This window comes from Nicotiana sylvestris, chromosome 2 (assembly GCF_000393655.2).
Source record: "Nicotiana sylvestris chromosome 2, ASM39365v2, whole genome shotgun sequence".
In the NCBI taxonomy this organism is placed as follows: Eukaryota; Viridiplantae; Streptophyta; class Magnoliopsida; order Solanales; family Solanaceae; genus Nicotiana; species Nicotiana sylvestris.
The window spans coordinates 12,121,602-12,139,684 of record NC_091058.1 but is presented as its reverse complement, the minus strand read 5'-3'; the positions used below and the strand labels follow the sequence as shown (position 1 = coordinate 12,139,684).

General features: G+C 34.8%; 2 protein-coding genes across 2 annotated transcripts; one reads left to right on the top strand and one right to left on the bottom strand.

The window, feature by feature from the left end:
- Window positions 1-2,802: 2,802 nt before the first annotated feature.
- On the bottom strand, window positions 2,803-3,240 carry LOC138882581 (uncharacterized). The gene has a single exon (XM_070163162.1). It carries the CDS (start codon window positions 3,238-3,240, stop codon window positions 2,803-2,805), a length of 438 nt encoding a protein of 145 aa, XP_070019263.1.
- Window positions 3,241-5,513: 2,273 nt separating this feature from the next.
- Window positions 5,514-6,057, top strand: LOC104244315 (large ribosomal subunit protein eL39x). Its single transcript, XM_009799720.2, has 2 exons — window positions 5,514-5,622; window positions 5,701-6,057. Exons 1-2 carry the CDS (start codon window positions 5,620-5,622, stop codon window positions 5,851-5,853), a joined length of 156 nt encoding a protein of 51 aa, XP_009798022.1. The 5' UTR covers window positions 5,514-5,619; the 3' UTR covers window positions 5,854-6,057.
- Window positions 6,058-18,083: the final 12,026 nt, after the last annotated feature.

Below are 18,083 nucleotides of genomic sequence, written 5' to 3'. Positions count from 1 at the left end.
GTGACGCTCCCCAATCTTTCTTCACAGTGACAGTCAAAAGATATTTTATAGTTGTCATTTTGACCACTGGTGAAAAAGTTTCAAAATAGTCAATTCCTTCCTTTTGAATGTGCTCCCTGACTACTAGTCTAACTTTCAATCTTTCCACAGTCCCATCTGAGAAGTGCTTGACCTTGTACACCCATTTACAGGGTAAAGCTTTCTTCCCTATATTTAAATCTACCACATCCAAAGTGTGGTTTAATTGTAAAGCTGCAATATATGCTTACATAGCTGCTTTCCATCCTGAGTGTATGGAAGCTTGGGCATAGCTGTTAGGTTCAAATATGGTAGAAAGTGAGTGAACAAGATGTTGTTTTGTAGCAGAAAGAGCCCTAAAAAAGAAAACATTAGTTGCAGCAGGCTGTGTGAAACAAGAACCAGTGAGATCAGAAAGAATAATAGCATTGCACACATAATCCTTCAAATAAGTAGGTCTTTGAGAAATTCTGTCAGATTTCCTGCTAGGTGGTAGAGGTGTAGGAATCACATTTCTGGATATTGGTTGAACAGGTAAATAGGAAGGAGTGTAGGACTCTTCTAAGATTGGTGTAAGGTTAGTTTCAGGATGAAGTGAAGAGCGTGGAACTCTGAGTGAGATAGGGCTAGAAACAGGTATAGAAGCTATGTCTGAAATAAAAGAATGTGGTGACGAATCTGGTAGTAGATTGTGTGAAGGAGAGTCAGTACTAGGAACTGAAGATGGGGTATAGGTTGGTGGCATAGCTGGTACGTGAGTATGGTTAGTGGAATTAGAATAAGAAGTAAAGTAGGTGTTGGAATGTGGTGAATAAAAAGGGAAGAAATCTTCATGGAATTTGATGTCCTTGGAAACAAATACTATTTTTGTATCTTTGTCCATTACTTTGTATCCCTTTTGACCTTGTGCATAGCCTAAGAAGATACAAGACTTAGCTCTTGGCTCAAACTTTCCTCTGTTTTAAGATAGAGTTGATACATAGCATAAACACTCAAAACTTGTTAGAACCCCATATGCAAGTTCCTTCCCAAACAAAACTGCATAAGGTGTCTTCCCTTTCAACAATTTGGAAGGGAACTTGTTGATTAAAAATATTGCAGTTAAAACACAATCTCCCCAATATTGAAGAGGAATATTGGACTGAAATAGTAATCCTATTGCAATTTCCAGAAGGTGTCTATGTTTCTTCTCAACTATCTCATTCTGTTGAGGTATAGCTACACAAGATGTTTCATGAATAATCCCTTGTTCTTGAAAGAATTTAGATTTTTGTGTTCCCTTTCCCAATTCCCAAGCATTGTCTAATCTTACTCTTCTTGTTTTCTTGTTGAATTGCCTCTCTACCATGTAGAGAAAAGACTTCAGGACTAGAAAGGCATTACTTTTGGTACTTAGTAAAAAGGTCCAAGTGGCCCTACTAAAATTATCAACTATGGTCAAGAATTAATTGTAACCATTGTATGTAGTAGTCCTAAAAGGTCCTCAAGTATCTATATGAATGAGATCAAATGGAGATGTTGTCCTGATTTGGCTAATGGGAAAAGGGAGCCTAGTTTGCCTTGACTTAGCACAAATTTTACATATATCATTAAAATTTGAAGGAAAATGAAAAAAATTGAATTTCTTCATTACTGAAAAAGGCAAATGCCCCAACCCGACATGTCATTGAATTATATCTGAAAGAGCATTAGCAAAGACTGGAAATGAACGAGAAGCTTTACTAGGTACTAGACTGGAATCACTTCCTTTTGGAATGGAAATTACATTTTGACTGAATTGAATTCTAGACTCAAAACTTCTAGGCTGGAGTAGATATAATTCATCTCTTACTTCACTACAAACTTGTCCCCTCCTCGTTAAAGGGACCTGCAATAGACATTGACTAGAAGTAAGATTGATGAAGCATTTGAATTGAGTGCATAACTTATGAACAGATAACAAGTTATACTTAAAAAATGAAACATATAGCACCCTTTATAAAACTATATCAGGCTAAATGCAAACCTGTCCTATGTGTGTGACAAAGAGCTAAAAAGAGTTAGGCAAACTTATATGTAAAGGCACATGCAAAGGTGACAAAGTTAGGAAAGATTTGGAATCAAAACACATGTTCTGAGGCACCCGAATCAATAATCCAGGTTTTAGTATTAAAAACAACAAGACATGTCCTTGAATATTTAAGAATAATACCAGCAACAACATTGGCACTAATCTATGAGTTTGTACTTCCTATACTTCCAACTTGCACCTGTTTGATTAAGTTTACTACTTCAGAAACCTGTTCTTTACTGAAAAACTGTGTCAGATTGTTTGAATGTCCTCCATTGTTTTCATCACAGTTTCCATCACCCTGCTGATATGCTATTGTAGCATTTACTTTTATTGTTTCTTGAAAGTTTCCGCTCTTGTTAAACTGAGATTCATTAGGGAATCCTATAAGTCTATAACAATCAGCCCTTACATGTCTTATTTTTTAGCAATGACCGCAACTAACATTAGGATTGAATTTGAACTTCCTTGGATTGGATTTATACTGTGTGTTAGCTGACTTTTATTGAGGATTCCACCCTTTTTGTGCTTGGTTATTTTTTTTGTGAAAACTTGTTCTATGTGCATACCATGAAAGAAGCCCCATTAGTAGAATAATGTGGGCTCATGTAGATCTCCCTTTGGCTCTCATCTTGTAGCAACAATGAGTAAGTTTGATCCATGCTAGGGGTAGGACAAAGCACGAGTATGTTTCCCCTTGCTTGTACATAAGCACTATTCAGCCCCATTATGAATTAAATGACCCTTCGATCTTCCATGAATTTAGCCATCTTCTTTTTACCATCACAGTTACATGCACAAGTGCACCCTAAGTGTGAATTAAGGGAGTCCAACTCATCCCATAGTCTATTAAGAGTGGTGAAATAACCTGATATGTTGTTGTTTTCTTGGATTGTCTTTGAAATTTCCTTCTGCATATGGTATAACTTGGCTCCACTTGACTGACCAAATATATGTTCTAGGCTGCTCCAAAGGTCCTTAGCTTTTCTTGAGTAAATGACATTGTCACCTATCTCTTTTGTCAAAGAGTTCAGCAACCAGGAGGTGACCATGTCATTGCATCTACTCCACAATGGATAATCCTTGTCATCTATTGCTGGTTCAACATAAGATCCATTGATAAAACCAAGTTTATTCTTGGCTGAGATTGCAATGAGGACATATATTTTCATCCTAGAAATCCTCTTCCATCAAATGGTGAGCTTACCAAAGCCATCCCTGGAGTATCAGAATAGTGTAAGTGAATAGGGTGATTGGAATCATTGGTTACTCCACTACTTGTTGATCCAGAGACAATAATATCAGTTGCAGCTTCTGTACCATGCATGATTTGACGTACAAATGAAGATAGAGCTGATTTGGGAAAATTGACAGAGATTTGAGAAAATTTGTGAATGGATCGAGCTAAATCTGCTCTGATACCATGAAAGAAAGACTGAGATTTGTGAAAATTTTCTCTTGTTGTTTCATTCACAGTAATTTGTTCCTTATATACAAGTCTATGTTATAGATACAAAGAATATAAATAAAATATTTCTATACACTTGTACTATCTCCTATTGGCTAATTGTATAACAAATTATCAACCAATTATTCTTTACAATATATGCATGTGCTTATTCACGTGTAGAAACTTCTAATATTCTTTCATTAGCTGTATTAAATGAATGACTCAGATTTGCCTTCTCCTTTCAATCCAACGTTCAATATTAGATATTAGGAATTTAATATCAAAGGCTAAGATGCTGACACGTCACATAATCAAAAGTCTTCAGACATAATCCCTAGGCTTTCTTTGTAAACTCCGAAGACTTTTATGCTTTCTTCTTCATTGCATCTTCTTCTTCTTTCTTATATCTTCATCATCCATTAAATTATCATGGGGGTTCTGTTCTTCAATAAAGTATGAAAAATTTATGAACTGATCAAAAATTTCACAAAATCACAAAAAAAGAAGAAGGCGATTTCAATTTTTGCACTACTAGGTTAGAATTTCAACTTGCCAGAAAAGTTTGAATCTTGTTTGGCAAAGATGAGAGAAGTTTAAGAGTCTTAGTCTCGGGCTTCAATGGCTTTTGCCATTGTTGGAGAGCTCTAATTTTTTTTTTTTGGGGGGGGGGGGAGGGGGAGAGGGGGGAGAGGTGAGGTGAGAGTCTTTTGTCTTCATGATTCCCTTCATTTTAGATTCAAGCATCACTAATAATCTGGTGCTAGTCTCCATTCTCGCCGGTCAACAATTTTCGGTGAGTCTGCATCGATCTAGGAGCAAAAAGAATAAGTGGGTTACATGGATAAAAATATTGAAGAAAGAAAGTGAAATCGAAAAGAAAAGAAAGATAATGAAAAGAATAAGAAGGAAAGATAAATAGAAAGGATAAATGAAAAATAAATAAATTAATTTATTCTACACGTGGCAAGTAAAGATTGATGCGTGTTCTACCCATCTTTTTTGAAACTGGGATTGACTTTAAAAGGTGTTACTTATTACATTTCTGACAAATTCAGGGGGGTCATAGGACAACCGTATTTTTAAGGGGTGCAACTGGCACTTTGGTAAAATCCCAATGGGGTGATTATGTATTATCCCAAATTTTTCTTAAAATGAAATTTGAAATTTTTTTGGCCAAGCACTAATTTCCAAAAAAAGTAAAAAAAAAATCGAAAAAAGTTGAAAAAAATCCTAATAGACCAAACGGGCTCTAAAGAAAACAATAGGATGAACTGAACTCGTCTTAGACTATTTTCCTCAATTCATAACTTCAAAGAATCATATGCATGCCAATTCAATGCATCATTTGACTTCTTCGACTTTCACTTACATAAATTAAAGAATGAATTAATGTTTATTTTTCTTTTGAAGCTTCAATAGCACCCTTTGTTGTTGAATTTTATGGTTGGGGATTTTTTCCTAAGGTATAAATCGGGAGAAATGAGTTCGGAGAAGCATGTCCTAATTTTTTTTAATTAAAATATAAATTCAAGAACATAAAGCATTTAACATGATGAATATTATGTAAAATCAACAACCAATTGACTCGAGAAGAAATTAAAGAATTTATAGCTTATAGGCTGGGCAAAGTGTCGAGTAACCCCACTCCCTTTGTTTAATCAAAGATTGGACAAGACTAGCCCGGCTCAACTAGGATTCCTTGATTGATGTATTTTAAAAATTAAATTACTTCCTAAAACCCATGAACTAAATTTATAAAATATTCAATAAACTAATTTTAACATATTAACTTAATGACTAATAATAAATAAAGTTGTGCTTTTGTACAACTTTGTTTGATCTAATAAATTTGTAATCACAGTGTAACTTAAGTATAGTTTATGGATGACCTGAAATGTTAATTTCACAAATAACTGTGAAACACCTTTTTTTTTCTTTTTTCTTCTTGTTATTGAAATACTTTTAACTATACTTAATTGTGATTATGCTTTGTAAAACGAAACAAGGTAACCGACGAACGTATAAATAAATTTGTGCTTAGGGTTTCTGTATCCGCCGCTCCCGACTCAGTCCCATCATCCCGCGTTGAGCAGAACCGAAAATGGTACGCCGCTGCTTTGTTTCCCTTTGCCCTTCGTTTACGGTGACGATTGTTTGATTTATGTGTTTGTTGCAATTTCAGCCTTCGCACAAGACATTCATGATAAAGAAGAAGCTGGCGAAGAAGCAGAGGCAGAACAGGCCTATTCCTTACTGGATCCGCATGCGCACTGACAACACCATCCGTTACAACGCCAAGCGCAGGCACTGGCGCCGCACCAAGCTCGGATTCTAAGGATCCATCTCTTTTTTCCCTCATTATCTCTGGGCCATGAGCTGCGGAGTTCTGTTAGCGTTTACTCTTTAGCTTTAATTTTCAGAATTAGTTCTTTAAATTTGAAGTTGTTATAACTATGATTCCTGTGCGAAGGTGTGCACAAAGTTTTACTGTGATGTTTGCTACTTAATTATAAGCTGAAATCAAATTTAGTTTACCTCATTTTTCTTGTGGTTCCAGTTTTGCTTTTGTGATACGGCATTGTGTTATTGTGCTAGTGAACAGCTAGTCGATTATTAACTGGGAACTAGGAATTATATATGATTATTTGCAACATGTTTTGCACATTTTCTTTAATTTGAGGAGAGAAGGAGGATGTAACCTTCTGCTTGATTCATGGGGTACTTGCCTACTTAGCTTTCCTACTTGAGTTCCAGGGGATTTTTTGATAAACAGAGAAGCATGCCCAAAGCTATATTTTTGGTTTTTCCCCTTCTTGTTTGGTGCTATTGATATGAAGGAAATGTTTCCCGTGAAAGCTAATTTGAAATTTGCAAAAGGTTTGCTTGATGGTTCATAGCTCTTGGTGTTGGGACTCTTTTTTTGTTTTGTTTTTGTTTTGCTAATGAAAGGAGAGACTTTATAGTAAAAGCATAGAAGGTTTAGTTATTGTACATAACATAGGGATAGACCGATTTTTCCCAATTTGTCTTTATTAAAAACATGTAAAATAAAGTCCGGAGGTGTTTCCCAAAACATAGTGTTATCTCCCTCCGTTGTTGTTGGTTGCTTGGAGCTTCCATACTTTGCCAGACTGTCAACCATAGAGTTGCCTTCCAATTGCAATGGCTAATATTTTGCTGATGATTCTGCATGTTAAAAGCCAACAACAATGTTTATGTGCTGTAATGTATTGAAATTTAACAACTTTTTGGAGATAAAGGAAACTAACCAAACACCATATCATCTTGGTGCTTCCACCTCTTTTTAAGAGTGCCCTGTGAGCTTGTTAAACATTTGTTAAATCATCAGAACTGCAGGTGTATCGTTTTGATGCATCAGCTGCTTTCAATTTACCGTTTGTTCAATTTCAAAGTCGTCAAATGACAGCAGCAGAATGTTGCAGTTAGATCTCAACATTGTTTGCTACTTGAACTGTCAGTTTTTAATTTCATTTGTGGTTTATGAAACTGTGTCTTGTACAGTTTTCATAGTCCTTGGTCTCATCAAAGAAAAGTAGGAAAAACCGGGTGTTTGCCCAAAACACTAGTAGTAATTTTGCTACCTTTATGAAAATGAATGTAAATGTTGTGGTTGCTGGTTAGTCGGTTCAAATTTGGTTAGTTATGCCGCTACAGGTTATGTTCTCTGCTGAATTCAGTAAAAAATTTCAGTCAAGAGGACTTCTACTGCAAAAGTTTAGTTTGGTGATATACGGTGTACTAGAAGAACAATTTTGAAAGGTACATGCTGCTGATAACAATGACATATTTTTTCGCTATATTGAGTGATAATTCTGGATCCCAACAATTAAGGAGATCAATTTCCTCATGAAACGGCAGACGAATGTGTTGATATTCATCATAGGTTCCTTACTGCTGTTTACATACGGCGGGGCATGTTCAACTTAATCTAACAGAACTCCTCCATATTCGATTATCATTATCGATAGGGGTGGCAAACGGGCTGGTCGGGTCGGATATAGGTGAAAACGGGTAATGCAAAACCGGATAAATTATCCGACCCAATCAATATTTAATACGGACAAAAATGAGTTAACCGGTAGATTCTATAGCTTCTTGAATATGATCATTTTTGGGAGAATTCCTGCTTTCCCATACCCTAAATTTGAGTCTTTTCAAATGTAAGTTAAACTCATTGGTGTAAGCACGTGATTTTTGCCCAATATGAGAATTACTCCCAAAAAATCCAAAAATAAAATGATTTTTCTTTGGTGTGCAATTTTGTGATATTTTGAATAATTATTTGTATTTGTCTGTGCGTGTTTATTTGATAAATTAATAAAAAATACAAAAATATGTCGCATTTGCATGTAGGATTTAATTCTATAATTGTTACTAATTAAATTTGTTTACAAAAAATGAAAATTACAAAAATAGGCATCTTTTGCATTTTTAGCATTTAATGTCCAAATATACAATTTTATGCTTAATTATTACTTAATTGTGCGTTAATTGTTATTTGGAGTTAATTTGCACTTTTATAACTTAATTTAGTTCTTAATAATAGTTTAAGTATTTTTATAATTTAGTTTTAGAGAAATAAAAGAAGAAAAGAGAGCGAAAATATAAAGAAAGTCGGAATTGGGCCTCGTCTTCGATTTCAAGCCATAGGCCCAAAAAATGGCCCAATCTTCCCTACGACCCAGTCCATTTCGAACTGGGTCGACCCAGTCCATAACCCAAAAGACCCAAACCCCTTTGTCTTACATTTTACAAAACAAAACAAAAATTAAAAGACAAGAAACCCTAACACTAAACCAATCCGCCCCCACCCCTCCTATCTTCTTCTTCTTCCTCAAGCTTTATCAAGCACACATCCATGGCAGCCCTTCCTCACGCCTCCACCACCTCAACACACACACACACATGACATTCTCCATCGTCCCATCGACCCCAACACGAGCAGCCATGGCTGCTTCCCCCCCCCCCATTTCCCGTTGTCGAAACCAAACGACCATTGGAGTAGCTTCACGTCCGCCATTGTTGCTGCGTTTTCTTCCAGTCGTTGCAGCTGCTACTGCTGTTCCTTCGTCATCCATGGAGGTCCTTCTGCTTCCATCTTCTCAACCTCAAGTCCAAACGACCAAGCTGCTCCGTTCTCCAAAACGCAGCAATGAGAGCTGCTCGAAACCAGCCCAAAAACGAGCTCCATTGTCGCTCCGTCGTGTTGCTGCGTCGCTGCGTCTTCAGCTTCACCATTGCTGCTGCTGCTCACGTTTCTGCTCCAGCTGCTTCTCGCCGGGTCTGCCTTCGTCCTCTTCGTCGAGCTCAAGCTTGAGCTCGACATCCATGGACGCCGCTGTTTCTTCTTCATCGAAGCCCAACTCCATCGCGCTACTGCTGCTCCGTTCCAGCTGCTTCTTGCTGCGTTTTTCTTCATCTTTCACCTCAAATGATGCTTGTTTCTTTGTCGTCTTCAAGTCCGTTTATGCCCAAGTTCGTTGGTTTCGTTTAGAGTTCGTTCGATGTTCGTCGTTGGACATTCACGGTTAGTTATTCTAAGTTCTATTACGTCCATAATTTGTTTGATATTTTCAGATTTTGAATTAGCATAAGTTTGCTTTATTTTTCTTATTTTGTTTTAGATAAAAATTGTTAGTTTAATTATATTGTTGTTAGATTTAAGTTGAAGATTTAATTTAATTATTTTCAGTTTGTTTTATTAATTTTAAGAGGATTTAGTTTTAATGTAGAAAGGTGTTAGTTTAAATCGTTTAAATCCGTTGTTTGTTGTTAATATAGATTTAATTCGTATTCATTTTTGAAGTTGGTTTTAATTTAGTGATTTAATGTGAAGTTATGTTTTGGTTTTAATTTTTGGATCATGCATCTTTGTTATAAGTTTCGTTGGATTTAATTTAAGAAAGATTAGTTGATTATTTGAAGATTAGTGATTTGAATATGTTTATTTGTTTTGTTTAAGTTTAATTCGAAGTTTGAACAAAGTTTGTTTGTTATTGTTATTGAATATTTTCATTCATGTTCATACTTTGTTTGGTTGATCTTGAATCCGAAATTTGTATAGTTTGATTTCTTGTTTACCATTTATGATTATTTCTTGAATTGGTCTCATAATCTTGTTTAAAGTTTAATATAAGAATTGTTTGTTGTAATGTTGTTAGTAGTTGATTTTAAGTTCAATATGATTGAAGTTAGAAATCTAAATATACTTGTTTGTTGTTGTTGTTTAAATCCGAAAATAGGTTTGTTGCTAAAATATTGTTCAATCAAATTTTAGTTGTTCTTTGTTGTTCAATTTGTGTTCATGTGATTTGTTGTTGAAATGTTGTTAAAATCGTGTTCATGTGATATTGTTGTTATGATGTTCATCCATGTTCATATTGTTGTTTGAACATTGTTAGAAATTGATCATATTGTCTATATTTTGGTTAAGTTTGATTAATTGATGTGTTATAGTTGATGGGTAGTTTGGTAAATTTGTAATACGTTCAGGGGTAGTTTGGTAATTTCAGTAAGGTCGGAAGGGGTAGTTTAGGAATTGTACATTTTGAAATTGTTTATTTGAAGCATGGGGGACAAAATGAAATGGGGTGGGTTGTGATATGATTATTTAATATAAAGGGGGGACAAGATTTAAATTAAAGGGGAATCTTGCATTATTTTAATTAAAGCATGGGGGACAAAATATAATGGGGTGGTGTGATATGTTTATTTAATGTAATGGGGATGAGTGGAAAGATAATGGGTTGGGTAGAGAAAAAGTATTGATTTAATTGATTAAAAGATTTATGGGATGGGATTATATATATGGGAAGTCTTGAAGACAAATGAATAACAAGAAATACAGAGAGAAATAGGGAGAGAGATACGAAAAAAATACACACACAGATAGAGAGAAAAATTCCGAAAAATATTTAAGCTTTCAAAATAAAAATAAAACTAAAAAAAAATCTACTGCTTTCTTTCTTTGTTTGAAATTAGTATTAATGGTTGTTATTTCATTTAAAGCTTAAAGCTTTTGTTTTTGGGATTACTACTCCACCGGTCTGCTACTGGGTTGTTACTGTTGCTGGGCAGTTGTTGCTATTGTACTGTTATTATTGTTGCTGATTCTCATCTTCATTTTCTTTTGCTTCCAATATCAGGTACATATCTGAAAATTCATGTCATGAAAAGCTTAACATGGCAAGTAAATGAAGTTTGATTATAAGGATGTCTTCTACTCATTTAAATTTCATTAGTTTAAGTTTCAGTTTTGTTTTAGTTGGTTAATATAGTATTAAATCAATTGGTAGATTAATTCTCTTTCTTAATAACAAATGGCTTAGTTATTTTAGGAACGCGATCAACTCATTTCTTTTAATATATGAAATAATGTCAATGATTTTTTACAAAATATAGAGTTAGTGTTTGCAAATATTCGCATAGGCAGAATATAAGAATTGGTTTATTTATCTCAAACCCAATCTTCGTAAGCAAAATTAACCAAACAATTATAACCTCGGACTAAAAACAAGTGGTGTAAAAGAAGGATGAGATTTATAGATTGTAACATTTTAAGTCAAAAAATGTGTAAATAGCGTTTGCTCCAAATATAACAATGAAAATTCTTCAAAAAATATTACTTCATTTATTAAATCAATTGTTTTCCTAAGTTTTATACGCAATTCGCTTTTTGGGTAGATAAATATTGTATTTACCATAAAAATGGTAGTATTAATCACACGTTGTTTATTTTTATTTTATTTTTATTTTACTCTTTAAACTCATGGTTTTTGAGGAATATAATTCACACGTAAAAATATAATTTGCGGTCAACACTTAATGAATTGTGAATTCTTTTCAAGGAATTTAGAGGCATCTCAAATAGTGATTTCTCATGACTCTTACATTTAAAAATAGATGGATGCAATAAACATTTGTAGAGAATTTATTGTGAGCACGTGATTTTTGCATTACGAAAAATTGCTCCAAAATAAATCAAAATAAATTTCTTTTACTGTGTAATTTGTGAATTTGCGTGGTGTTAAATATTTGTATTATGTCCGTAAATGTTTATATTTGTCATAATAAAATAAAAATAAAGTAAAATACATATTGCATGCATATAGGATTTAATTATGCATTTAAGAGATAATTTAAATAAAATCGCAAAAATACGCATTGGTTCTATTTTAAATGTTTCACTGTGTGATTGATGTTTTTGTCTATGTGTTAAATAATGGTTATAGAGTAATTAATATATTTTTGTGAAGTTAAAATGGTTTTATAATTTTTTTTAAATTAGAAAATGAATTAATTGAAAAAAAAATAAAAAAAAACATACTAGTAAAAGATTGGACCTGGATTAAAATCCAGGCCCAAATCAATTAATTCCCTTCACAAGCCCAATCCCAACAGCCCCATGTCCGGTCCAATTCAAGCAGAATCAAACGACGTCGTTTGGTCACCCTTATCAAGGGCCGTTGGATTAAATACAACCAACGGCCAAGATCTCATCACCCTAACCCAAGACCCTTACCCGACCCACTGCCCCGGTTCAACCCGTCCCCCTAACTTAAACCAAACGACACCGTTTGGTTAAGTGAATAGATCCTAGCCCTCCATTCTAATTGATCCAACGGACGATACCAATCCACCCTACCCCTATATAAATCCCAAACCTTACCCAGCCCCTAACTGAACACCCCCCCTCTCCGCTCCTGTTCATCATCGTTCTAAACAGACCCCTAACCCTAGCCGCCCCTATTCCCCTTCGCCTGAAACCCGGCGGCATCAACGCCGCCGGTCACCAACTTAACACCCTAGGACCTCCTGAACCTCCCCTACACAAATCCAACCTTAGTTTCCTTCGAATCAGGCCACAACTCTTCGAATCTTAAATCGAAGGTTGGCCTGAAAACTTGATCTAAACCAATCAGCCCCAAATTAACACCATGGCTTCCCCTAGTCATCCTGAGTATGGATCTGTTGGTTGTTAGGTTCGAATCCGTTCGGAACTTCTCGAATCTTCTTTTGAAGATTCGGACCAAACAAAAATTTACCCAGATCTGTTTCAAACTCACACCAGTTACCCTCCTGGCCTCCCTCGTGCCTAGAATATCTTTGGTTCTTCTCGAATCTGACCAGAAATGGTTAAATTCCAAATCGTGTTTTTAAGAACCCTAAAAATACCAAACTTCCGGATTCTGTGCCTATTAAATGAAGATTGAGGTTTAATCGACCTTAGTCGAAGTATTTTCAGTGGAAAATACTTCGACTAAGGTCAGTTTGATTTCAAACAAAAAGGTCCAAATCCAAGTTGAGTTCGAGTGAAGATTCAGAGGTATTTTTTCTATTTCTTTTGTGTATTCTACGTGTATTGTTGTCTGTTTTAATAGCTTTTTTTAGTTTTTCATATTCGTTTTGATCAATTCTGTCATTTCTGTCTCCTACCTATTTACTTGATCCGAATGTGAATAGTTTCTATTGTTTGTGATTGTTTACAATGTGTGTAATCGACTCGATTAAGTTCGTCGATTAGTTATATTACGAATTTTTCATTTCTGAAAATGTTGACTGAAACAGTCTGCTTCTATTATTTTAGACTAATTATTGACAAATGTTGTAAATAGTCAATTGATTAATGCTCGTCAATTAAATCATGATTGTCTGTGAATCAGTGAATTCAAATGTATGTTGTATATGTTATTGTCTGAACATTAAAGTTTCAGGACATTGTCAGTATTGACAATGATCCTGTGTGTGTTTGATTCTAGTTCAGTATTAAGTCCAGTCTGAATTGTTTTGATAATTGCAGTAATATGTTGTTAGTTCTGAATTCAGTATAATATTGCTGTAATGTCCAGTTTGAATTCAAGTTTGCAAAAGTTGGTCAAATGCAATTGTGTTAGGAAGTTAATAGGATTGGTTATAGCTGTAAATCAGGAGATAACTAAGTTTGTACAGATTTTAGAATCTGTTTTGTTATAGGTTCTGATTTTTCAGTAATAGCATCAAGATTTCAGGGGCATTTCTGGGAATGAGCAGTAAAAAACAGGGTGTTAGTACTAGTATATTATAATGTAATGTTAGTGGCTATTAGTTAATGATACTAATGGGGAACAAGGGATAATGGGCTGCTGAAAATCAGGGAAAAGGTTTTACATAATGGGATTTTCTGTTTTTTTTAAGAAGAAGGGGTCCAAGAAACACTTAAATTGCCTAGGACCAGCCCTGTATAAATACAGGAGCTGGACAGACAGTTCACAGAGAGAATTTTAACAGAATTTTGAGTGAGAAAGAGAGAATTTTAAGAGAGAATTTTAACAGAATTTTGAGTGAGAAAGAGAGAATTTTAAGAGAGAAAAACAGAATTTTGAAAAAAAAAAAACAGAATTTTCATAGAGAATTTCTAAAGGCAGAATTTTTCAGAAGGAAGATTCTAAGAAAGAAAAAGAAAGGCAGAGAGAATTTTTAAGAGATAATCTTTAAGAGATTTTGAGGGCTGAGAATTTAAAGAAAGGAAACCGAAAATAGAACACTCACATATACACTCACACACAGATACAGCATCAGAAACAGAAAAATCAGAAACAAACTGAATTTGTAACTGAAGAAAAGCTGAAATCTGAAATATTGTTCTTGTGATGAATCTGTTCAACTTTGTGTGATTCCACTGTTCAGTTAAAATCTGAAGTGTCTTTCAAAGTATCTTACTGTGCATCTGGGCTCTTCGAATCCTATTCTTGATCAGATTTACTGTGTTATCAGTATATTCTACTGAATTTGTTACTGCTGTAACTGCTGAAACTTACTTCTTCTACCTCCATTTTCAGGTATATGTCTTTTAAATTTTAAGTTGGAAAGAGATTTCAGCATGACCCGTCAATGAAGTTTGAATTGAAATGTTATTTTCCAATTGTCCAAGTTCATTAGTTCTAATTTCATTTTTATGTTAGTTAACTAATAGTGAATTCAATTTGATAGCTATGAGTTAAATTGTCTTATTTTGAAATTCATATAAAGTTTTGTAATAATGTTAGCTATTCCGAAATCTCATTGGTATAGATATACATGAATTGTCAAGACAGGGAATAAGGCATAAAAATGGACCATTGATTGCATCCCTTAACACTATTAGCTAAATGCAAAGATAAAGAAGTTACATTAGTAGAATATTTTGTAATGAGTATGATTTTGTTTAGATTGGTATAAGTTATTATATGGTATGATGACAGGTATAATCATATGAGTAAAGTAAGTTGGTATAGCTCGTCATGATGACAGAACGTTATGAATGCTTACGCCAAATAGTCGGGTTGCATGTAATGTAACTTTGTTAAATTAACTTGCATAATAATTCCCTTTCTACAAATTCGATGCTTATCTACTTTCATAAAACAAAGTGAACAAGTAATTAGGCCTATTAGATTAAAAGTGAGTGTATGAGAATGAAAAGAGATGTACAAGCATAGATTGCCACATTTTACATCTTTGATAATTAGAAATAGAATTTGTATTAAGTAAACAATGAAAATTCTCGAAAATATTTCCTTCCCTTTATGAATTATTTATTTTTAGTTCCATATGCCATTTATTCTTCGGCATGTATATATATATATATACGTCATATATTTTTTTAAAAAGATAGTATTAATCATATTTTTATTATGTCCTTTGAATTTGAACAGTTGGAATAAATTATTTATATTCGGAAAATATAATCAACGGTCAACATTTAATATTGTAAGTTCTTTGAAACCTTAAATGGGAATTTGTCATGAGTTTCATATAAAAATGTATGAATAATTTGTGGAAAAATCCTTAATATCATTGCAAATATTTTTGCGCAATTAGGGATACGTTCGCGTACCTTGATTATATTTTAGAAGCAAAAATTCGGATTATGCGTACGCGCAATTTCGAACAAATATTTAGTAAAAGGATTTATCCAAAGACGTTAAATCAATTTCATAAAAACCCGAGATGTACGGTTCACTATTCAATAAAAATAAATATTCTTGATTCAACACAATCTCGGAAAAATGATTGCTTAAAATATTATCAAAAAATTATTGTGTACACGTACGCGTGACACAATTCCGCATTTTTAAATTTGTAACACGAATATACGTACGCGTAATTCGATTCGAAGAAGGGTCCTTAATCACGATAAGTATAAGCGGTAGTAAAATCAGATAACATCAATATATTTAATAAAATCAAGATGATTAAGCCAATAATAAAAACAGTTAAGCGACCGTGCTAGAACCACGGAATTCGGGAATGCCTAACACCTTCTTCCGGATTAACAGAATTCCTTACTCAGGATTTTTGGTTCGCAGAAAAATAAACAGAGTCATATTCTCCTCGATTCAGGGATTATAATTGGTGACTTGGGACGCCTCAAAATTCCCAGGTGGCGACTCTGAAACAAATAAACAAATCCCGTTTCGACTGTCCTTTAATTGGAGAAAACTCCCCACGCGCCCCGCGGGCGCGGGAAAAAGGAGGTGCGACAGCTTTGGCGACTCTGCTGGGGACAAAATGTTGCCGTAACCCAGAACCATTGGTTCAGGGTTTAAAGAATTCGAGCTTAAAATATCTGTTTTATTGGCTTTACTTACTATATAATTTTCAACTGTTTATATGCTAATATGCTAAATGTTTTTTTTACCGCTTTAATATTATTTGAATTGTGAATATATACAACTGCTACGAAACCCCCTTCTTTCTGAGTCTTCTGAATTTATGGTGTACACGTGCGCGTGACCCACCTTTCTGTTAAAGTCATACCAAATAAGACGGAGTTGGGACAAGTAACTAGGCCGGGCAGACTTTCGTGCTCCCTGTACGTTACCCCCACTTCGGCTCAAACTGTCCGTTTGGGTAAGCCAGGTTTAGAACAATCAACCTAAGGTTTTACACTTAGAATAACTCAGCCATGTACCGGATCCCTAGTAGGAACGAATATTTGCATCATATGCATTTGCCCTTGGAGACTCAACACAGGGGTTGGGTCTGTCTAGGACAGGTGAACCCAAAATTAAAAGACCATCATGATGCATCCTACTTGCTACTTGTGCATTCATTTGCCTCAAACATGCTTGTTGACCAGCTTAAATAAAATCATGGTAAGAAGCAAGGAATAAAATGGGTTGTTTTAAAATTTTCGAAAAAAAAATAGTTTTAAATTTTGAAATAAAAATATTTAATGAAAAAAAAAATCGAAAATAAATTTTAGTATAAATTTTGACTTTATTAAAATTAAATTTCAGATACAAAATGAGCACCACACAAAGCCCCTCATCCACAAGTACGGAGGAATTTCTATGTCAGCTTCAAATGTGGTGGTATGATTTGGGCGAAGACGGTCAAAAATGGGTCGTCAAGCATTTGGGAAATCTCACGGACATTATGAAAGTTGAGCCTCGGGATGATCTGATTACGGCATTAGTAACTTTCTGGGACCCTGTTCACAATGTTTTCCGTTTCTCTGACTTCGAGCTTACTCCTACATTAGAGGAGGTAGCTGGCTATGTTGGTTTTGACGGAAGTTTAAGAAATCAAAGCTTGATATTCACAAAGGCTCCTTCAATACATCGATTCTTCGGTCTTCTGAACATCAGCAGTCAAATCAGGAAAAGCAATGTCATCAATGGATGTTGTTCCTTCAACTTTTTGTATTCCAGATTTGGAAAGTCAGATGGGTTCGAAATTCATGAGAAAGGCCTTACTAATAAGCAAAACAAAGACACTTGGCAGATACACCGACGATTTGCTTTCATGGTGGCTTTTCTAGGAGTCATGGTCTTCCCAAATAAAGAGCGAACAATTGATATTCGCACCGCAAAAATTGTGCAAATCCTCACCACTAAAGAAAATCACACCCTTGTCCCCATCATTCTGTCAGATATTTATCGGGCTTTGACTTTATGCAAATCAGGGGCGAAGGTTTTCGAAGGATGCAAAATTTTGTTGCAAATGTGGGTGATTGAACATCTCCAACAACAACCCAAGATCATACAGTATGGGTCGAACAGAGCTAATTGCATCGAGAGCTATGAGGAAAGAACAAAAAATTACCAAGCTCCAGAAGGGATAGAAGCATGGGTATCTCATCTAAAGGCTTTAACGGCAAATCAAATTGAATGGACTCTGGGATGGCTCCCGATGAGAGAAGTAATACATATGTCAACCTCAAATAGTTATCTACTACTATTGGGATTGAGAAGCATTCAGCCATATGCACCACTAAGAGTCCTAAGGCAACTAGGGAGATATCAAATAGTTCCTGATGAGGAAGATTTGAGTATGCAAGTAATCGAATTACACCCAGAAGCCACTATTCCCGAAGCTCTACTTCAGCAGATGTGGAATGGGTGCCGATACTTGAAAAGTGATACTCAAGTCCTAGACGCTACCAAGGGTGAGATAAATCCTGGATATGCAAGGTGGTTCGAAAAGCGGTCCCGCGTGGATGATGTACCGGAACCTGAGCTAAAAAGGCCAACAAAAAGACCCCATGTTCAAAATTTCAATGATAAAATCCAAGAGCGGTTA

Coding starts and splice junctions, on each gene's coding strand:
- LOC138882581 (XM_070163162.1), bottom strand. CDS start 3,240: ATGAAAATATATGTCCTCATTGCAATCTCAGCCAAGAATAAACTTGGT.